Raw genomic sequence first — 22794 nt, 5'->3', positions numbered from 1 at the left:
AAACGTGCTCTGTATAGTTTTCAATGACTGATATTTTGGAAATAGATCACCATGTCTTTCTTCCAAGTCACCCCTGTGTGGACTTGAACCTCCAGCCTTTCGGTTAGCAGCCAAGCACATGGACCATCTGCACCACCCAGGGGCCCCCATCTCTAAATTAAGGACAATAGTATTGGCTTCACCCAGCTGTTTCAAAGGGATGTTGGAAGATTAGATGATTGACATACACTGACATACTCTCTGGAGCCTGCAGCCAGTGCTCTTAGCCTTGGATAAATGTGGGAGTGTACTTCCTACAGGAAAGTGTTTTGTGTCCAGCCTCCCTGTAACCTGGGTGGGTGGAGGCCGCTGTCAGCGAATATAAAGCAGGGACAGCAAGTACATGGCACACACCCCACTCTGCCTTCTCCTGCCCTACCCATCATCCATCACCGTGTCTTCCCAGTAAGCCTAGGCAGTCCAGGCTGCCACCACCCAGTAAGCCTAGGCAGTCCAGGCTGCCACCATCAACATTAGCATGGGGGTGGGAATTTTTCTGCCATTTTTGATGTGACATTACCTTCAAGTGGACTGAGCACACCCATAGTAATTGTTATAACTTCCCTCCACTGTGGCAGTGGTCCTTTGGCCTAGTTTCCTGGTTTACTTTTATGTATTTGGGGGGGAACCCTGGCGTTGCAGTGGTTAAGAGCTATGGCTGCTAACCAAAAGGTCGGCAGTTCAAATGTACCAGGCGTTTCTTGGAAACTCTATGAGGCAGTTCTACTCTGTCCTATAGGGTCACTATGAGTCGGAATTGACTCGACAGCAATGGGATTTTATGTATTTGAGTGACATTGCTTCATTCCCATTAGCAATTTAAGTTGGCCTTAGAAATTGAACTTCATCTAAATTCAAACATCAACAGGGTTGTTATGAGTCAGAATCAACTCGAGGGCAACAGGTTTGGCTTTGATTTAAGTTGAAACAACCTCAGTTAAAAACAGAATGAAAATTTAAAGGGCTAGATTTTAGAGATTGCAGTTGGAAAAGGAATTTAGCTTTGAGTTTCCTGGCAGCCATTGAACTAAGGAGAATGTGTTTGGGTGTATATATTCATCATCAGACAAAGGAAACCATCCAAGTGTAGGAGCCTAAGAGTCAAACTATAGCTAGTCTTTTCCAGCGGAGATGATGGTGGGGGCCTGTACCGAGAATTAGAAACCCTGAGTCCGTAGCATCTGCCTCTTCATTGCCCCACAGAAAAATGGAGAGGTCCTTTCTTCCTCCAAGCTTATACTCCAGAGAAGGTCATAAACCCCCACCTCAACAGCTGTTCATTCCATTCTGTTCTCCCAACTCCCCACCTTGTTCCCAGCTTGATGAGGGGTCAGGCAGGGAGCCTGTACCCTGATTCAGGAGTGCAGCTTCATGTTGGGTGTGGGAAGGGAGCTTATGGCTTTGACTGGAGGGCAAGTGCCCCACAGCCAGCCCTGGTTCCCGGCGTCTGTTCTAGGTGGACAGGTTCCTGTATCACATGAGGCTGTCTGATGAGACCCTTCTGGATATCATGGCACGGTTCCAGGCCGAGATGGAGAAGGGCTTGGGGAAGGACACCAACCCCACAGCCTCAGTGAAGATGCTGCCCACCTTCGTCAGGGCTATTCCAGATGGCTCCGGTGAGTGGGACTGGGGCTGCCAGGGACCCCGATCCCTGCAGTTTCCTCTTGGCTGGGGGGCACCTGAAGTTCGCTCCTGGACCCTGGCTTACCTCTCCAGGCTTCTCTCCACATTCTCCTCCCCACTCTCCCTGGCTCTCTATGCTTTAGCAGAATACCTCTGGGCTCCACAGACAAATGTATCTTGCTTTCTCTCTGCCCACCTTGGCCACACACACTCTGTTCCCTCTCCTTCTAGAGCATTCTTCCCCTGATGAACACCAGCTTAGCTTTTTTATCCAATGTAGAGATTACTGCCTCCATCTGGAAGCATTCCCACGCTGGGCTAGATGCTTGTCAGCACCATCACCCTAAGTTTGTGTGCGAGAGTCTCTCCACTGGGCCAGTAGCTTCGCGAGGGCAGGTCTGTGTCTTATTCTCCACAGTGTTCTGGGCACCTAGTATAATGTCTAATGCATACTAGGTCCTCAAATATTTGTTGAATGAATCATAAATGGCATTGCATCCCTAGGCCTGTAGGTTCTATGTTATGGATAGTAAATTGTGAAATGAAGCATGATATAGTAGAAAAGAACCTGAGTTCTAGTTTGCCTCAGTGACCTTAGGCAAGTGTTTATCCTCAGTTTCTTCATCTGTAAAATGGGTAGGTTGGCCTTTGTGTTTACTCCCTATTTCTGCTGTAACAAATTATCACAAATTTAGTGACTTAAAACAACACAAACTTATTGTCTTACAGTTCTGGAGGCCAGAAGTCCAAAATGTGTCTCAGTGGCCTAAATTGCCTCTGTTGGCAGGGGTGCGTTCATTTTAGAGGCTTTAGGGAAGAATCTGTTTCCTCACCTTGTCCAGTTTCTATAGGCTGCCTGCCTTCCTTAGCTCGTGGCCCCTTCCTCTATCTTCAAACCTAGCAGTATAGCATCTGCCAATCTCTCTCTGACTATTCCACCTTCCCTGATACCCACCCCCCAAAAAAACTAAACCCAGTGCCGTCGAGTTGATTCCGACTCATAGTGACCCTATAGGACAGAGTAGAACTGCCCCATAGAGTTTCCAAGGAGCGCCTGGCAGATTCGAACTGCCGACCTTTTGGTTAGCAACAGTAGCATTTAACCACTACGCCACCAGGGTTCTCCCAATTTTAAATTCAGCTGATTAGCAGCCTTAATTCCATCTGCAACTTTGATTCCACTTTGTTGTGTAACCTGACATACTCACAGGATCCAGGGATTAAGACATGGACATTTTGCTGGGCCATTATTTTGCCTACCACAGTCTAGAACCTTCTAGAGGGGATCTATGAAGTCCCAGCCAATTGTTCCATTCTTAGCCTCTAGGCAAAGCCATCAGAGGGAACGGAACTAATATTTACTGAACACCTACTGTAGCTATTGCTTGCCAGGGACTCATTGTCATACAAAACCCCCAAAAGAATCCTGTGGTGTAGCTGTTACCCCAGGTCAGAAGAAAGCACTGTAGACCCAGGAGCTTCCCCAACATCAGGGTCCCAGCACCCAAATCAAGCTGTACAAGGCTTGGGACTCTTGAAGGAGCAGGGACTAAAGTTTGGGGAGCTTTTAGGGGACCTCAATTGGATTAGACACTTTCTGGGTTCCTCTGGGGCAATGTGTGAGTCAAAAGTTGCTTGGTTCTGCTGGTTGTGAGGTCCCTGGGAAAATGTGATGGGAAAGCTTTGTTTCCTCCCTGGTGAGTGAGTGTATGGGGTGGGCAGTGAGCTACTGTGGAGGAACATAACTTTGGGGAAAGATGGTTCTGCTTTGAAATCTTGCCTTGATCCCTGACTCTGCTTGCTGACATTTGTGTTCAGGGCACTGTTGTCCTTGATGGGGTCATCCAGGGCCATTCCGAGGAAGTAGTTGAGTCAACATCTGTTCCCTGACTCATGGGGTGTGTGTGTGGTGGTGGGGGGGTGGCACCAGGGCTAAGTCCTCCTGGCTTCCTGTGCTGTGGCTCCTTCTCCAGATAGGGAGAAGGCAGGTCCTCAGAAGCTAGCGTAAGTGACCTTTGATAGTCTGGAGCCTGCAGGGGCAGGACGTGCCTTCCTTACCCTGGCTGCTTCAGGACGGTTTGGAAGTCAAACTGACAACATTTTTGAAACTAGCTCCTCCTCAGGCCGGGAGACACCAGTGCCTTTCTTTGCTGTCGCCTCAGACCCTCTCATTGTGCATGAGGTCTCTCAGTTATCTAGTGCTGTTATAACAGAAATACCACAAGTAGATGGCTTCAACAAACAGAAATTTGGTTTCTCATAGTCTAGTGAAATAGAAGTCCAAATTCAGGGTGTTAGCTCCAGGGGAAGGCTTTCTCTGTCTGTTGGCTCTGGAGGAAGGTCCTTATCATCAATCTTCCCCTGATTTAGGAGCGTTCTCAGTGCAGAGACCCAAGGTCCAAAGGACATGCTATTCTCCTGGCTCTTGTTCCTTGGTGGTATGACGTCCCCATGTCTCTGCTTGCTTCTGTGTTTTATATCTCAAAAGAGATTAACTTAAAACACAACATATCTTGTAGATTGAGTCCTACCTAATTAATATAACTTCTGCTGCTCCCACCTCATTAACATCACAGAGGTAAGATTTATAACACATAGGAAAATCACATCAGATGGCAAAATGGTGGACAATCACACAATACTGGGAATCATGAACCAGCCAAGTTGACACACATTTTTTGGGAGGACAAAATTCAATCTATAACAAGCTCCCTGGGCCCAGAGGCCTAACTAGCCAGGTGTCCTTAGCAACTTCTAGGAGCACTGGGGCTCCTGTCCTCATCAGCAAAGAGGCTGTGGTCAGTTTGTCCCGCCAACCTGCAGGGTTGTTAGGATCAGATGAAGTCACGTGGATGGAGTGCTTTGAAATCTCTAAAATGTTGCCCCAAGTCCTTCAGAGCTCTTGTGGGCCGGTGTTGTAATTTCATGTTTACTAACAAAAAAACTCTGCTAATTCCTTGAGAATGGGTTCTGCTAAAGCAATGGTTACGTGCTCGGCTGCTAACTGAAAGGTTCAGCCCACGCTGCAGCTCTGCAGGAGAAAGACGTGCTGATTTACTCCTTGAAGATCACAGCCTAGAAAACCCTATGGGGAAGTTCTATTTTGTCACATTGGGTTGCTTTGAATTGAAATCAACGCTAGGACACCTAACAGAAACAATTCCTTGAGGCTGCAATTTCAGAAACGTATACACAGTCTTCAGAGAAATCCTCTGAATTCACCTCCTGCTTTTATTTGAATTTACCTGACAGTGAGTAGCCAGCTTGAGCCTTAGTTACTCCCAGTCTTTTAGTACAGGAGCTGTGATTGACTGTTTTCAGCTAGGGTCGTTGTCATTGTTAGTTGCCTTCAAGTAGCCTCCAGACTCATGACAACCCCATGCATGACAGAACTAAATGCTGCCTGGTCCTACACCAAACCAAACCAAAACCCAAACCCATACCCATTGCTGTTGAGTCGATTTCAACTCATCCCAATGATTAGTTGCAGATGGGACCGTTGTGATCCACAGGGTTTTCATTGGCTGATTTTCAGAATTAGATCACCAGGCCTTTCTTCCTCGTCCATCTCAGTCTGGAAGCCCCACTGAAACCTGTTGAGCATTATAGCAACATGACACTGACAGATGGGTAGTGACTGCGTGTGAGGTGCATCAGCCAGAAATTGAACCCTGGCCTCCCACATGGAAGGGAAGAATTCTACCACTGAACCACCGCTACCCCATCTAATTAGGGTCAAGTGCTTTAAAAGAATTGGGTCATAATTTGTGCCTTCTCCTTTACTAGTCAGGGAGGGAAGGTGAACAGGAACACTCATCACGTGATTGTGATTTCACAGGCCTCCCAAAAGAAAGCCAGCCGGCTCTCTTCTTGACCTTTCTCTCTAGGCAGGGTCCCTTAAGTGTGAGCCTGGGGACCCCCAGGTAGTCATCCCAGGGCCATCTGATGGCCCAGTGGTCTACACTAAGACTCACCCTCTTGGGAAGTCGTTTTTCTAACAATTGCTTTAAAGACCCTGAGGGCCCTCCTGCGACTGTGGCCCTCCTTCTCTCTGGGAAGCCCTTTCCCAGGGTCCAATGAGTCCCTTCTCTGGGGTCAGAGCCACTGAAGGGGTCACACGATGTGGTGTCCATGAAATAGCATTTGAGTCTCCCTGGGGGAGTGAGGAGTTTGTTCAGTGATAATGGTGCTGGCAGCCAGAGGAAGGAACGTTTTCATGCCTGGCCACAGTGGGTCACCTCCAGTCTGGATTGCAGTAACCTTCCATTCCATCCCTGGTTGGTGCCAGCGGCACTTTGCCAAAATCTCAATCAGATCTTGGCACTCCCTTGCTGAGACTCTCTCTGTGGCTTCCCCCCACCTGGATAAAGCTCAAGCTCCTTGGAGGCGGGTGGTGGATGCCTTTTCTAGATTCTTCCAAATTTAAATGGAGACTACTTTCTAGCCCAATTCCTGTCACAGCCTGCCTCCTGTCTCAAAGTACGAACATCCATCCTCTCTCTTGCCTCCCCGCCCCACCCCCCGTCCCATTGCTTTGCTCGTGTACTCCTCTCCCTGCGACATGGCTCTCTCCTGTCTGGCTAACTTCCTCTCATCCTTCAACACTCAGCTCTGTATCACCTCCTCTGGGGATCTGCCTTTGACTCTGATTTCGAGGCCCTTCCCTGTACTTCTTTACTTACCTTTAACCTTGAAATAGGGTCACTATGAGTTGGAATTGACTCAGTGGCAATGGGGTTATCCCTGATAGACTCCTCAAGGAGCCCGCGGTCTTCTATCTTTGCACCCCTGGGTACCTGGCACACTACTTGGCACATAGTAAGAGCTCAGTAAATGAACATGAATCGTGTGAGCTACCCGACTTCCTATGCAATGAGATAATATGTACGAAAGCATCTCCTGCTTGGTACATAACAAGCGCTTCATAAAAATTGCATAGGATTAAAACTTGTTGCCATCAAGTTGATTCCGACTCATAGTGACCCTATAGGACAGAGTAGAACTGCCCCGTAGGGTTTCCAAGGAGTGGCTGGTGGATCTGAACTGCTGACCTTTTGGTTAGCAGCTGTCATGGATTGAACTGTGTCCTCCAAAAATGTCTGCCAACTTGTCTAGCCATGATTCCCAGTATTGTATGATTGTCCTCCATTTTGTCATCTGATGTGATTTTCCTGTGTTGTAAATTCTGTCTCTATGATGTTCATGAAATGGGATTAGCAACAGTTAAGTTAATGAGGCAGCACTCAATCTGTAAGATTAGATTGTGTCTTCAGCCAATCTCTTTTGAGATATAAAAGAGAAATGTAAGCAGAGAGACAGGGGAAACTCATACCACCAAGAAAGTAGTGCCAGGAGAAGAGAGCATCCTTTGGACCCAGGGTCCCTGCTCTTAGAAGCTCCTAGTCCAAGGGAAGATTGATGTTAAGGACCTTCCTCCAGAGCTGACAGAGACAGAAAGCCTTCCCCTGGAGCTGACACCCTGAATTTGGACTTCTAGCCTATTAGACCGTGAGAGAATAAACTTCTGTTTGTTGAAGCCACCCATTTGCGGTATTTCTGTTATAGCAGCACTACGTAACTAAGATAGCAGGCAAGCCAAGCTCTTAACCACTGTACCACCAGGGCTCCTGCATAGGATTAGGTCCCTGGTTTCTCTCACCAAACAAAAACAGCTCCATCAGGCTCCTTTCAGGCTGATTTAGAAAGATAAGAATTTTTATTTCTAGATGTCTCCACAAAAACAGAAGAATACGCTGGCTGGATTTGTATATGAAGACTTGAAACCTTTGTTACTCCAACTGTGGTTCTCAAAGCAGCAGCAGCCCCTGGAGCTTGTGGGAAATGCAGAATCACAGGCCCCATCTCCACTGAATCACAATCTGCATTTTAGCAAGATCCTGGAGAGATTCTCATTGAAGTTTGGAGAACATGGTTCTGAGTGATCCGGAGGCCTTGCCTCTAGCTTTTTGGTTGCCTGGGAGAGAGACCCACTCAAGCCAGTTTAAGGAAAGGAGGTTTGTTGTGTGGGGACATATGGAGCAAAAAGGGAGACAGAGGGGACCTGAGGCCATGAGGGACTGGAACTCAGAGTTTCCTCCCCGTGGTGTCAGCCTGCTTGTGGCCACTGTAGCAGCCCAGCTGACCTCTGTTTTCTGGGACCTTTTTGTTCCAGTTTTTACTACCTTCTAGCAACTCCCCCCTGTTTTGCCTTTTTTTTTCACCTGTCACATGGAGTGAATCCTACTGGCCCCTTAGATCCAGGTAGCTGTGGCTGGGGTCACTTAGGCATCTGGGGTTATAGGCATGGAGTTTCCCTTACACATTGCTTTGGTTGGTATGAAGCAGGCCTGCTGTAGGAGGCCCCTTTTCAGGCACAGATGATTCTGTACAAAAGCTTCTTGTTTCAGGATTTGTACACCTGATTTCCCATCCCATCTCTGTGGCAGGAACCGAAGGTCCTGGCTGGGGTTCTGGGCAGGAATTCTCTCTGGGTTCAAGTAGAAGTTGAGAGGGTGGGCTGTCTCACCACAAAATGTGTCTCATTTCCCCTTTTTAAAAAAAAGTCATTTTTATTGTGCTTTAAGTGAAAGTTTACAAATCAAGTCAGTCTGTCACGTATATACACCTTACTCCATACTCCCACTTACTCTCCCCCTAATGCGTCAGCCCGCTCCCTCCTTCCAGTCTCTCCTTTCGTGACCGTTTTGCCAGTTTCTAACCCTCTCTACCCTCCCATCTTCCACTTTTTTTATTAATAGCATCTGTCAGGTCAGGCTCTGCCATTTCCATTTTCTCCTTTGGAGGTGGTTCTGGCCTAAAGTTACACAGCCTTGGCATCTTGTCGGTATTGTTGTTAGTTGCCACCGAGTCAGCTCTGACCCATGACAGCCCCATGTATAACAGAACAATGCGCTGCCTGGTCTTGTGCCATCTTTAGGATCGTTGGTTCGTTGGTATGTTTGAATCCATTGTTGTGCCTGTTGTGTCAATCCTTCTCATTGAGGGTTTCTTTCATTTTCACTGACCCTCTACCAAACATTATGTCCTTCGCTAGAAATTGATCTTTCCTGATGACATGTCCGGAGTAAGTAAGCCAAAGAGTCTCCATTCTCGCTTCTAAGGAACATTTTGATTGTATTTCTTCTAAGACTGATTTATTTGTTCTTCTGGCAGTCCACAGCATCTTCAATATTCCTTGCCAACACCTCAATTCAATTGCGTCAATTCTTCTTCTGTTTTCTTTCCTTGGTATTTTAAAAGCCATCATTTGGTTCCTGCCTCTCCAGAACTCTTTAATTATGCACATGAGGAACCTGTACTTAGACCAAGAGGCAGCCGTTTGAACAGAACAAGGGGATACTGCCTAATTTAAAGTCAGGAAAGGTGTGCATCAGGATTGCAGGCTTTCACCATGTTATTCAATCTGTATGCTGAGCAAATAATATGAGAAGCTGTACTATGTGAAGAAGAATGGGTCATCAGGACTAGAGGAAGACTCATTAACAACCTGGGGTTACCAGATGATACAACCTTGCTTGCTGAAAGTGAAGAGGACTTTAAACACTTACTGATGAAGATCATGTCCTCTAGGGTCGCTATGAGTCAGAATCAACTCGACGGCAGTGGTTTTAGTGGGATGAAGATCAAAGACCACAGCCTTCAGTATGGATTGCGCCTCAACATAAAGAAAACAAAAATCCTTGCAAGTGGACTGATAAGCAACATCATGATAAGTGGAGAAAAGATTGAAGTTGTCAAGGATTTCATTTTACTTGGATTCACAATCAACACTCATGGAAGTAGGCATCAAGAAATCAAATGACCCGTTGCATTGGGCAAATCGGCTGCAAAAGACCTCTTTAAAGTGTTAAAAAGCAAAGATGTCACTTTAAGGATTAAGGTGCTCCTGACCCAAGCCAAGGTATTTTCAGTCACCTCATATGCATGTGAAAGCTGGACAATGAATAAGAAAGACTGAAGAACTGATGCCTTTGAATTATGGTGTTGGCGAAGAATATTGAATGGTCTGCCAGAAGAACAAACAAATCTGTCTTAGAGGAAGTACACCCAGAATGCTCCATAGAAGGGAGGATGGTGAGACTTCATCTCACATGCTTTGGACATGTTATCAGGAGGGAACAGTCCCTGGAGAAGGACATCATGCTTGGTAGAGTAGAAGGTCAGCCAAAAAGAGGAAGACCCTCAACAAGATGAACTGATGCAGTGGCTGCAAGAATGGGCTTAGGCGTAACAGTGATTGTGAGGATGGCTCAGGACCAGGCAGTGGTTTGTGCTGTTGTGCATAGGGCTGCTATGAGTTGGAGCTGACCCCACAGCACCTAACAACAACAACTCCCCTGCCATCAGATTGAGCCCTTCTGCCTTCTATTCTGTGCCTTTACCCACATTTCCCCCATGCCAGAAGTTATCTCCCTCTCTTCCCTGTGACAGAATCTGCCCCACCCTCAAGGCCCATTTCTAATACCACTTGCAGGAAGTGGGTTCAAGTTTGTCTTCTCCAAGTGAACACACTTGTTCCCTATAGCCTGGCCTATTGAGAAGGACTCAGGCTGTGAGGTCAGACAGATTTGGCTTCACATCCCAGCTCCGTCCTTTATTGCATGGACTTGGATAAATTATTGTGCTTCTTTGAGCCTAAAAGCAAGTGGGGAATGATACCAAGCACATGGTGTGGTTTTGAGGTTTAATAACATTTATTGTATGTCCAGCAGTTAAATCACTCAGTTGCTAACTGAAAGGTTGGAGGTTTGAATTCACCCAGAGGTAACTTGAAAGAAAGGCTTGGTGACCTACTTCCCCAAAACTGAAAACCCTGTGGAGCCCACTTCTACTTTGACACATACAAGTTGAAATCAACTTGATGGGAACTGATTATTATATGTGCAACTTCTAATGCAGAGCTTGTCATATAGCAGACCTTCAATTAATGATTTTTTTTTTTTTTTAATAGAAAAGGGAGAGTTTCTTTCCCTGGATCTTGGAGGATCCAAGTTTCGAGTATTGAAGGTGCAAGTCTCTGAAGAGGGGAAGCGAAATGTCCAGATGGAGAGTCAGTTCTACCCAACGCCCAATGAAATTATCCGAGGGAACGGCTCTGAGGTACCCGGGCAGGCAGCTCCCGTGAAGGTGGAGATGGCCTTGGCATCACATTGATGAACACCCATGCCTCATCCCAGTGCCTTTTCTTTCTCTTCTCTGCAGCTATTTGAATACGTAGTTGATTGTCTGGCCGATTTCATGAAGACTAAAGATTTGAAGCATAAGAAATTTCCCCTTGGCCTAACGTTTTCGTTCCCCTGCAGGCAGACTAAATTGGAAGAGGTAGGCTGGTGTAGGGCTGGGGTAGGGTGAGGAGGCCAAGCAGGATTATGAGGTCTGGGGTTGGAGGTTGTGGGCTTGTGTGGGGGGGGGAAGATTAGGAACAGGAGGGCCCAGGGTACCTGATAGGAATTTTTTTTTTTTTTTTAAATGACGAGATACAAATGTGAGGTAGAGACCTTGTTAACCCAGGTGCCTTGATTTTTATACTTAACATGGGAACAGGTCAAGAAGGTGAATAGCTCAGTGGTTCTCAAACCTTAGTATGCACGGGAATTCCCTTGGGGACTGGTTAAAACAGTGCTGGGCCCCACCTCAGAGTTTGTTAATCAGTGGGCCTGGCATGGGGCCCTAATTTTGCATTTTGAACAAGTTTCAGGTCTGGGGACCACACTTTGAACCACTAACATAGCTGACTAGAATAAAGCTGAGACATCTTATCTCTCCAGCGAACCCTTATGAGAAGGATTGAGGTGGGGTCATTGGAGCGAAAACGTTATTGATCAGTCAGGGTGCCGGAAACGTACACAGTCTCAGCTGTGCCATTGTCAGGTATAAGCCTCAGGTAATTCATCTCTCTGCGCCTCAGCTCTTCAGTTTGTAAACAGGGTGAAGGTAAACTTGATCTTATGTAAATCTGTGGAAGTACGCAAGGGACCATGGAAAAGGACAATAAGCTTTCTGGAACCAGGGGGTTATGGTCTAGTCAAGTCTCTCAGAACACTCCTGTCTGGGGTGGTGACTACTGATCTCCGACTGCATATACTGTTATGTCAGCCAGGTGATGGTTATGTCATGACCTTCAGACCACCCCCAGAGGTCCCACTTTGTCCCTAACACCCTTTCTTGTTAGAGGGTCAGGGAGGCCAGCCTACAGATCTTACTTCCCTACCAGGTGAAGCTATGAAGGCAGAAGTTAGAGAAAGCTGCCATAGGATAACGCTGTGGTAAAGTTAAAAAAAAAATAACCTGGTTGATGGTGGGAATCAGAGACCCATGTCTTAGTTAAATTCTATACTTCACTCACAGGAGACCTAGAGTAGTCAGTCGCCTTCCTCTCTGAATCTCGTTTTCCTTATCCATAAACTGATGAGATTATTGGAGGAAGTGTGGTAGGGGAGTTTTCGAGCTTGAGTTCAGCCACTCTTGAATGTGTAGCCTTGGGCAAGTCTCTTAACGTCCAAGTTCCTCTCACCTGAAAAATTCTATGATTATTTGTTATTTCCCACATGAAACTCTTGGGAAACACCATTTGTAGGCAAATGATTGATAATGCAAATTGAGAATGATGTTTCTAAGTTGAAGTGTCCAAGGGATTCCTAGAAGGTAATACCATGTAATCTTGTTTTATGGGCCTGGCAAACCATTCAGTCTGCACACATAATATATATCTACTATATACTAGGTGGAGCCCTGGCGGCATAGTGGTTAAGAGCTCGGCTACTAACCAAAAAGTCGGCAGTTCAAATCCACCAGCCACTCCTTGGAAACCCTATGGGGCAGTTCTACTCTCTCTTACAGGGTCACTATGAGTCGGAACCAACTGAAAGACACCTGACAATATATACATCAGGTGTTTTCAGTCCTGTGAGAGGAGCAGGGAAGTGATATATCCATTTTACAGGTGAATAAACTGATACTCAGATTAAATGACTTGCCCAACGCTTCATGAACCCAAGTGTCCTAACTCTTCAGCAATTACTCCTTTAACCATCAGGTATACTTTTTCTAACTACTCAGATTAGAGTAATAAATATGTTTAAATTACTAGAAAAGGCCTCTGAAGAAATGTTAAAATAATTGGGGTGATTCACTTAGAGAAGGCCAAGGGAGATGCGCTTAAAGCATGAAATTTCTGCAGCTAATATTCATGTGGGACAGTGCTGGTTCAGTGGCAGAATTCTCACCCTCCGTGTGGAAGACCTGGTATCTTAGTTATCTAGTGCTGCTATAACAGAAATACCGCAAGTGGATGGCTTTAACAAACAAATTTACTTTCTCACAGTTTAGGAGGCTAGAAGTCCGAATTCAGGGTACTGGTTCTAGGGGAAGGCTTTCTCTCTCTGTTGGCTCTGGAGGAAGGTCCTTGTCTCTTCGAGCTTCTGCTCCTGGGCAGTCTTCATGTGGCTTGGGACCTCTCTTCCCCCATCTGTAGTTCTTTCTCTTGCTTGTTTAATCTCCTTTATATCTCAAAAGAAATTAACTCAAGATACATCTTACACTAATCCTGCCTCATTAACATAAAAAAGACAACCCATTCTCAAACAGGATCATAACAGGCATAGAGGTTAGGGTTTACAACACATATTTTGGGGGGTAGAATTCAATCCATAACACCTGGATTTGATTTCTGGCCAGTGTACCTCATGTGCAGCCGCCACCCGTCTGTCACTGATGCTACACAGGTTTCAGCAAAGCTTCCAAACTAAGACAGACTAGAAAGAAAGTCCTGATGATCTACTTCCAAATAACAGCCAGTGAAAACCCTATGGATCACAACAGTTCGATCCTCAACTGATCATAGGATGGTCAAGCCCATAGGGATGGCACAGGCATTTTGTTCCATTGTGTATGGGATTGCCATGAGTCAGGGGCCAATATGACAGCAGCTAACAACATCAATATTCACATCTGAGAACCTCCTTTATTTTCTCTTGACCTGACATCTTTCCACAGGGAGTCCTGCTTTCCTGGACCAAGAAGTTTAAGGCACGAGGAGTTCAGGACACAGACGTAGTGAGTCATCTGACCAAAGCCATGAGAAAACACCCGGTGAGGATTGACCTTGGCCTCGGGAGCTCCCCCAGTCCTACCCCTTTCCACTTGGTGGGATTTTATACTGTACCTGCCCTGGAAGGTCAATGGCCAAAGGACTCAGTCTTAGGGAAGGCCTTACTACAGTGGAGACAAGGCCAGTTTGGATAAAGACTTGGTATGTGGGGCTTGTTCGGATCACTGATGGTCTTTAAAAAGTGGCCCTGAACTTCCCAGGCCTCCCCACCAGCCTCAGTTCCCTCTCTCCCCGGCCTTTCCTCTCAGAGCTTTAAAAGACCGTGCACTTTCCAGTCTCACTCCTACTTTCTCTTCATTGAATGTATTTCAAAATAATCTAAAGAATTGCAAAGGCAAGACATACTACTTGCAGAGCTGAAAATTACACTAAGAAACCCAGATTGCCTGTTACCCTGACAGGAGAAGGAGTGTTTTGGTGGGTAACCTTTGAGTCTTTTTACTTTTTAAAACTGGAATTGTATTCATTTGTAGCCTGATTTTCTCTCTTCCTCTTTTCATCTTACTTTAAACTGCTCTCCCGAACCCTAACCTTGGTGCAGTAACTCAAGTTGCCTCAGAAGAAGGAAACCCAGGTGGGAATCCCTTGGTGCTGCCTCCAGGAGAATTTGGCTGGGGCTGTGCTTGCTATTTAAGATGCCTCTGTGGACAAGGACTTTGGTGCTTTCTCCTGGAAGTGCCATTGCTCCCAGATTTAATGTGCTTCCATGGTATCTTCCCAGGGTTCCCCAAACAAGGGACTGGGGTCCTGGCAGTATGCCCCTCATGTTTCCATTGTACAGAGGCATAAAAAGCAGGTGCATGGATTCCCTCTTCAGCTCCCAACCTGCTCTTCTCTCTCCCAAACCCTGCCATGGTCATGAAGGGCACCGCACCTTGATAAAGGCCTTGTTTCCCCCAGGAAGGCCTGGCAGGCAGCATGCAATTACTGTCTTAATCAGTCACTGTCAGTATTTTTGATTCCTCTGCGGTCTCACCCACTGATGCCTCCTGGAACTTGTGTTCTGGCAGGACATGGATGTGGACATCCTGGCCTTGGTCAATGACACGGTGGGGACCATGATGACTTGTGCCTATGATGATCCCTACTGTGAAGTCGGCGTCATCATTGGTAACTCAATTTGACTTGTTTTGGGGGAGTGGGAAGAATAGGACTGGTTTGGGGCTTGGTTTCAGCAAACTCTGAGTAGATTGGTGAGGGGGGTTGGCACTTTACTCGGAAGCAGCTATATAGGGTTTTATATAGGGAGGATGGAAAATTAATACAAGTGTTCGTTGAGTGCCTGCTGTACTCCAGGTCCTGTACTCCGTGCTGGGGCACAATGGTGAGTTAATAGAAGTCTCTGTGCTCATGGAGCATTATTGGGGAGGGGGATGAAAGGCCCAAACCACCTAAACAAACAAGATCATGTCAGCTGGTATTGAGTGTGACAAAGAATGTAAAGCAGGATGACATGACTGAGAGTGAGTGGGGCAAGGTGGCCAGAGAAGGCCTCTCCAAGGGGGTGACATTTGAGCAGGAACCTCGGTGACAAGGAGGGAGCCATGTGGAGATGGAGGGAAATAGAGTCCCTGGCAAAGGAAATAGGAAACCTATGGCTTCTGAGATGGAAATACACTTGGGGTGCTTGAGGGGTCCTAAAAGGCTGAATCACAGTGAGCGAATGTCAGAGAGAGTGGGAAGGACTGGACAGATTGCATAGGACATGGGACAGAAGTCACTGTAAGATCATTGGCTTTTACTCTGAGGGAGTCAGGAAGCTACTGGAGGACTTTGGGCAGGGATAAATACGATGTGCTTTTTTTTTTATTGTGGCAAAATATATATAGCATAAAATTTGCCATTTTAATCATCTACAGTGGCTACGTCATTTTACATTCCGACCAGCAATGGATGAGAGTTTCAATTTCTTGCCAACACTTGTTATTTTCATTTTTTATAATAGCCATCTTAGTGGGGGTGAAGTATTATCTTATGTGGCTTTGATTTGCATTTCTCAGATGACTAATGATGTTCAACGTAGGATGTGCGTTTTAAAAAGCTTATTTTAACTGCTGTGTGGAGAATTGATTACCATTGCACTGTCTAGGAGAGATGTGATGTGGGCCTGGACCAAGGAGGTAGCGGTGGAGCATAAATGCCAGTGGGTGGTCTCAACACCTGAACCAAGAGGGGCTCTGCTGGAGAGGGAGGGAGGTCCATAAGAAATGTTTGGGGTACAAAAAAGCCGCATTTATCCGATTTATAGTGTCCTAGAGTAAAACTCTCATATTCTGTTAAAATGAAACAAAGATTTATTGAAAGCATAAGAAACATTCCAATGGGAGGAATTAGCTCACACAGAGTGAAGACCAACGAATTGAAGGGGTGGCTGTTTCATGAGGATATATATAGACCAGACTCAGGAACTAAGAGTAAAAATATTCTCATTGGTTAGCTAATGTAAGGTCTTCTGATTAGCTGCTGTTGTTGTTAGGTGCCTTGGAGCCAGTTCTGATTCAAAGTGACCCCAGGTACAACAGAAGGAAACACTGCCCAGTCCTATGACATCCTTACAATCATTGTTATGCTTGAGCCCATTGTTGCAGCCACTGTGTCAATCTATCTCCTTGAGAGTTTTCCTCTTTTTTTTTGCTGATCCTCTCCTCTAGGAAACATGATGTCCTTCTCCAGGGACTGATCCTCTTGATAGCATGTCCAAAGTATGGGAGATGTAGTCTCACCGTCCTTGTTTCTAAGGAACATTCTGGCTGTACTTCTTCCAAGACAGATTTGTTCGTTCTTTTGGCAGTCCATAGTATATTCAATATTCTTCACCAACACCACAATTCAAAGGTGTCAGTTCTTCTTTGGTCTTCCTTATTCATGGTATAGCTTTCGAATGCATATGAGGAGATTGAAAACAGTTGGGTCAGGCACAGCTTAGTCTTCAAGGTGACATCTTTGCTTTTCAACACTTTAAAGAGGTCTTTTGCAGCAGATTGAGCCCTGGTGGCATGGTGGTTAAGAGTTACGATGAGCTACCACTGCTAACCAAAATGTTGGCAGTTGGAATCTACTAGTCACTTCTTGCAAAATGTATGGGGCAGTTCCACTCTGTCCTATAGGGTCATTATAAGTCAGAATCAACTCCCTGGCAATAAGTTTGAATTTGATTGGCTATTTTGAATAAATCATTAAGGACATATCTGGGCAAGTTCTTTGTATAAGAAAGACACTTGCAGGCAAGTTCTCTGTGTAAGCACCTTTCCGCATACTAGTTAATCTACTTTCAACCCCATTCTTCCTGAGGGAAAGCTGCCCCTCCCTTGTTTACCCACCAACAGTCATGGGTTACCTACTAAGAAACAGAAGCAGAGCCTGGGACAAAATGAAGTCTGCCTCTCACTTTAAACCAACTCCCTGGCCAAACACCTTGATTTTAGGTTTCTAACTCCTCCTAGTAAACTTCCTCCTGGGTAACTTATTCTCCCTATAATCATATTCCTGACTCCCACCCTTATGTGCTAAAAGTGGCTTTGGGGCAAAGGTCAGGCTGGTTAAACAATGTAATTGTTAGGGGGCCAGGGTCTATATGCATGTTAATGGAAAGAAGTCAAGGTTACCTTCTCAGAAATGCAGAGGCAAGATCTTGCAGCAAAATGGAATTGGGCCTTCTCCTAGGCCAGCCACTCTAAATATGCCAGGTACCTCTGTTCTGAAGCTCTTACTCAATAGATTATCCTTGAATACCCCCCTCCCCCCTTTTCAGTCCTTTACCACTATTGTGAGAGGTTTTCTGAATTGCTTTTTCTTAAGTTCCAACAGCACCCTCCTCAGCCTGACTTTGCCAAGGGCAGGATCTTTAAACCTGATGGGCCCCATCTGCTTTCCTGCACCCAGGAGCCACACATTCCAGAATAGGGCTGCCAGCCGCAGTATCCAGTTACTGCCGACCTGTCTGTACTTGTGACTCTGTCTGGTGACCCGCAGATGGGGTGCCATGCCTAACAGTGCTACCCTTTTCCAAGAAAAGTTTTTGCCATTTAGCATATTAAATTTTGCTTTTCTACCTTTCTTAGTTCTCATACTGGCCTTTTAAGTCCTCAGACTAGGGTACCAGGCAGGGGAAAATATCTAAATGTTTTTTTTAAAACAGCTCTAGTGAGGCATAAAAATTATCTCATTTTAAGTGTATTATTCAGTGATTTTTTGTAAATTTACAGAGTTTTGTAATCATCACCACAATCCAATGTCAGAATGTCTCTGTCATCCCAAGAAGATTCCTTGTGCCCAATTGCAGTCACTCCCCAGTACTCAAGTCTCTGAGGCATTTCCTCGGAGCAGCTGTGTATTAGAATAACAGAACGTTGCTTTCTGCTGTGATAACCAATCCCTGTCAAAGATAAGGATTTAGCTGTACACTAGGAACAGCTTTTGGCAAGCCATGAGTAAAGAATATTTTTAGTATTAAATAGAGAGGAAGCTAAGTATTTTAGGGAAAGGATTAAAACAATTACTGTGGGCTGGTAAAAAGGTTTTATGACTTAAAAAAGGTTTTGTAACTTAGGTTAACTTATCTTCGTCTTCGAAAATGTGCTTTGTCAGCTTTCATGCATATTCATAAGAGACTTCTTCACAATTGGCTCCATTCATAACAGCAAAGCATTAGCACCCCGAGAAGTATAGATCTGACAACCAGCTTTATTCTGTCACAAACTCTAGGCTTGCCAAAGCTGCTTCCCTCAGCAAGAACGAGCCCTCTGGAGTGGATCAAAAGCACTTTGTTGTACTTTCAGGGGTACTCAAGGCAGTTGAGTTCTGTCTTTACCTAGCCAGGAGCCCTTCCCTCTTTGCATGTTCTTTCTGATCTCTTGTCCAGGAACTGGCACCAACGCCTGCTACATGGAGGACATGAGCAACATTGACCTGGTGGAAGGTGACGAGGGAAGGATGTGCATCAACACGGAGTGGGGGGCCTTTGGGGACGATGGGGCTTTAGAAGACATCCGCACGGATTTTGACAGGGAGCTGGACCTTGGCTCTCTCAACCCAGGGAAGCAACTGTAAGTACTGTAAGTACGGGCAGGTTATAATCTGGGCCTTGTCACCAGGAGATACCCAGCATTCAGGTGCATCACCACCTCACCTGGGGCTTTTTGATTGTGACTAGTTATCCATCACAATGAGTTTCTAAGGCAAGGTTTGTATTTTAGTTTCATTTGACAGATAAAGAAACTGAATGATTTCACCTAGGTCATAACCCTAATTTGAATTCCATCAATATTTATGGAGCAATGGAGATAAGGCCGTGATTAAGATATTCTGGTCCCTGTCTCCTTAGAGCATTCAGATAGGGGTCTCAGATCTGACCCGTAGGGGGCTGAGGAAGCTGACTGCCTCATGCTTTGGGTTTCCATTACTCCCTACCATCTGCTTTCTCAGAGGCTGAATCACAAGATACCTGGGGGCCTGGAAGGGCCTTCCTTCCCTGCTTGTTGGCTTGGTCCTTACCAACTTCAGGGTTCAGGGAGCCTTCTTGGAACCTGTCTCAGCTCTTTTTCTACACTCTGAGCTCCCTGAGGGCAGCCTATGCATTTAATTTTTCTTTCCTTCCTATACAGTATCTTACACATTGTAATAGCTCATTAACTGTTGAATAAAAGAATTTTTTAAATTTTGAAATAACTTCAGATGTAACAGAAAAGTTGCAAAAATACTAGAAGATTTCCCATACACCCCTTCCCCAGGATTGCTGAAATACCAACACTTCCTCCTCTCTCTGTCTCTCTCTCTCGGCGTAGATATGTCCGTATGTGTTGTTGGCGGTGGTGGCTGCCTTTGAGTTGATTCCCACTCATGGCGGCCCCATGTGTGCAGAGTAGAACTGCTTCACGGGGTCTTCGAGGCTGTGATCTTTCAGAAACAGACTGTCAGGTCTGTCTTCCAAGGTACCTATGGATGAGTTCAAACCATCATCCTTTTGGCAAGTAGTCGTGCGCTTAACCGTTTGCGCCACTCAGGAACTCACGCACATGGATACACATATGTATGTATGAAACTATTTTTCCTGAACCATTTGAGACTACATTGCAGACATAATACTCCTTTACCCCTAAGAACTTCAATGTGTATTTCCTAAAAACAAGTATATTCTCTTACATAACAATAGCACAATTATCAAAATGACAAAATTAACACTTAATCAGTTCTAATATCTAATGTGCAGAGTTTATTCAAAATTCACCAGTTGCCCCCTCTAATATCCTTTATAAAAAAAGAAAAACAATTTCCTGATCCAGGCTCCAATCTAGGATTACACGTTGCATTTTGTTGCCATGTCTCTTCAGCCTGCTTGAACCTAGAACGGTTCCTTAGTTTTTTATGACCTTGAAGAATACAGACCATTTATATTATACAATTGCCTGTCCATTTGGATTTGTCTCGTGTTTTATCTTGATGAGATTCAGATTATGCATTTGGGGCAGGATATACTATAGAAGTGAGGCTGTATCCTTTTTAGTGCATTATATCAGGAAGCACATGTTGTTGTTGTTGTTAGGTACCCTCGAGTTGGTTCTGAGTCGTAGTGACTCTGTGTACAACAGGATGAAACACTGCCCAGTCCTGCACCATCCTCACAATTGTTGTTATGTTGGAGCCCATTGTTGCAGCCACAATCCATCTTGTTGAAGGTCTTTCTGTTTTTCGCTGATGCTCTACTTGACCAAGCATGATGTCCTTCTCCAGGCACATAATATCTGTTTATTCTTTTATTGGTGACGTTAACTGGAATTACTTTGTTAGGGGATATTCAGCAGGTTTTATCATCATAAAGTTATTATTATTCCCTTTGTAATTAACAAGTATGTGTTGAGATACTTTGAGACCATGTAGATACCCTGTTCCTCATCAGACTTTCACTTACTAGTTTTAGCATCTATTAATGAATTCCTAAATCCATCATTCCTTCTGTATTTGTGAGTTGTTATTCTGTAAGGAAGAGCTTTCTCACCTCCTACATTTGTTTATACTAGTATGGACTCATGGATTCTTCTATTTAATTAGTTATAATCAACTCAACAGCAACTGGTACTTCTAACATGAGAATGGTACCCTCACAGCCAGAGGTGATCTGACAGGAAGATTCTTGGAATGAAGCATATCCTGAGCAGGAAAGAATCTAGGATCTCCTATAGCTTAGCGCTTTCCTTTTGTAGATGAGGAGAGTGAAGACCAGAGAGGATAAGTGGCTTCCCTATGCCACACCATCGAGCAGCCCTTCCACTCCACATGCTCCTGATTGTGGGCCATGGCTCATGGCCTTTGGGAAAAGGATGATGTAGAACCCAAGGTGTTGCTTCCACTGATCTCTTCACCAAATTGCAGGTTTGAGAAGATGATCAGTGGCCTGTACCTGGGGGAACTCGTCAGGCTCATCTTGCTGAAGATGGCCAGGGATGGCCTCCTGTTTGGTGGCAAGAAATCTTCAGCTCTCCTTACTAAGGGCAAGATTGAGACACGACACGTGGCTGCCATGGAGAAGTAAGCTTCTGGTTAGACCCCGTCTGTCTTAATTCTGCAGAGGGCTAGGGCAGGCGGCCAAAGTGTGATCCACTCAGTGGTCATGGGACAGTACTAGGGACCAGATCTTTCTTCTTTACCAGGAGGATTTCAGACCTGGGGATGGCTTCAGATGGATTAGCACTTTCTGCCACGACTCAGGTGTGGCATTCTTGTTGGTTTCACCAGCCAGGTATTCTGCTGTTGGACGTCCACCCCCTCCCCATGTTTTGTTGCCTTCCTCTTCCCTAAAGTGGTGACTTCTAACTTTTGGGGGTCAGAGACCCCTTTGAGAATCTGATTTGAGTTCTGGATGCTTTACCTCCCAAAAATGCATGTTCATGCCTGATTTTGCTTACAATATTAGGACCCCTTAAAGTCCATGTGTCAAGTCCAAGTTAAGAACTCTTGCTATAGCAAGAACTTCTGTCACCTGGTCCCTTTAGGTGCTGGCTTTAACTTTAGTGATTTGAGTCCTTTCAGATAGCTCTCTGGAATGGGAGGTGGTTGATAAAAGTGGCTGACCCTAGTCAATTCAGCGTTCTGCCCCCTCAGTCTTAGAAACTCTGGTATTGCCCTGAGCGTGGAATCAATTTAGATTCTGAGCTTAGCAGAGTGGCACTTGACCCCCAGAGTCTGTTCTGTGCAGTGCTTGGTGGAGATGGAGTTCCTGCGAAAGGCAGTATAGTTCAGGGTGGTTAAAAGCATGGGCTCTGTATCTGGCTGCCTGAGTTCAAATCCTGTCCCTAGCACTTGCTAGCACTGTGGCCACGGACAAGTTACTTAACCTCTTTGTACCTCAGCTCTCTCACCTGTATAGTAATGATGGATGGCTGTGGGGATTAAATGAGTTAATGTGTGTGAAGTCCTTAGACAAGTGAGTGCTCAATAAATGTTGGCTGCGATTATCACTGTTGACATTGACATTATATTCCAGGGTACCAGCCTGTTTACTTTCACAATCTTGAGAGATGGGAAAGTGGCCTTTCAGGAGATAAGTGTGACCTTCTCATTCCTGTCCTTGGCCAGGTATAAAGAAGGCCTTGCCAACACCAGAGAGATCCTGACAGACCTGGGCCTGGAGCCGTCAGAGGCTGACTGCATTGCGGCCCAGCACGTGTGCACCATTGTCTCCTTCCGCTCAGCCAATCTCTGTGCAGCGGCCCTGGCAGCCATCCTGACACGCCTCCGGGAGAACAAGAAGCTGGTGCGGCTGCGGACCACGGTGGGCATGGACGGTACCCTCTACAAGATACACCCCCAGTAAGTGCTGTCTGGCAACCCACCCTCCACAATGAGCCTCCCCTGGAATGGAGCCCCAGCTGTTCTGTTTGGGCTATGCTCTCACTTGGGCTGCTGGAACCAGCCACCCCTACCGGTCCTGAGATTACAAAAGAAAGGGCAAGTCCAGAGACTAGAGTCCTCTAGCTGGCTGGGCTGCATTTGGGGATCTTTCT

General features: G+C 45.7%; 1 protein-coding gene across 2 annotated transcripts in view; it reads left to right on the top strand.

Moving 5' to 3' along the window:
- HKDC1 (hexokinase domain containing 1) overlaps positions 1 to 22794 on the top strand; it is a 51153-nt gene that overhangs the window by 3826 nt on the left and 24533 nt on the right. For both annotated transcript variants that reach the window (XM_049855742.1, XM_049855743.1), the window contains exons 2-9: positions 1496 to 1658; positions 10637 to 10785; positions 10888 to 11007; positions 13681 to 13776; positions 14806 to 14905; positions 18657 to 18840; positions 21164 to 21319; positions 22367 to 22600. In XM_049855742.1, the coding sequence (XP_049711699.1) occupies positions 1496 to 1658; positions 10637 to 10785; positions 10888 to 11007; positions 13681 to 13776; positions 14806 to 14905; positions 18657 to 18840; positions 21164 to 21319; positions 22367 to 22600 (1202 nt within the window). The remainder of the gene's footprint in view (positions 1 to 1495; positions 1659 to 10636; positions 10786 to 10887; positions 11008 to 13680; positions 13777 to 14805; positions 14906 to 18656; positions 18841 to 21163; positions 21320 to 22366; positions 22601 to 22794) is intronic.

Source organism: Elephas maximus, chromosome 16 (assembly GCF_024166365.1).
Source record: "Elephas maximus indicus isolate mEleMax1 chromosome 16, mEleMax1 primary haplotype, whole genome shotgun sequence".
Lineage (NCBI taxonomy): Eukaryota > Metazoa > Chordata > Mammalia > Proboscidea > Elephantidae > Elephas > Elephas maximus.
This window is presented reverse-complemented; position numbering and strand designations above follow the sequence as displayed.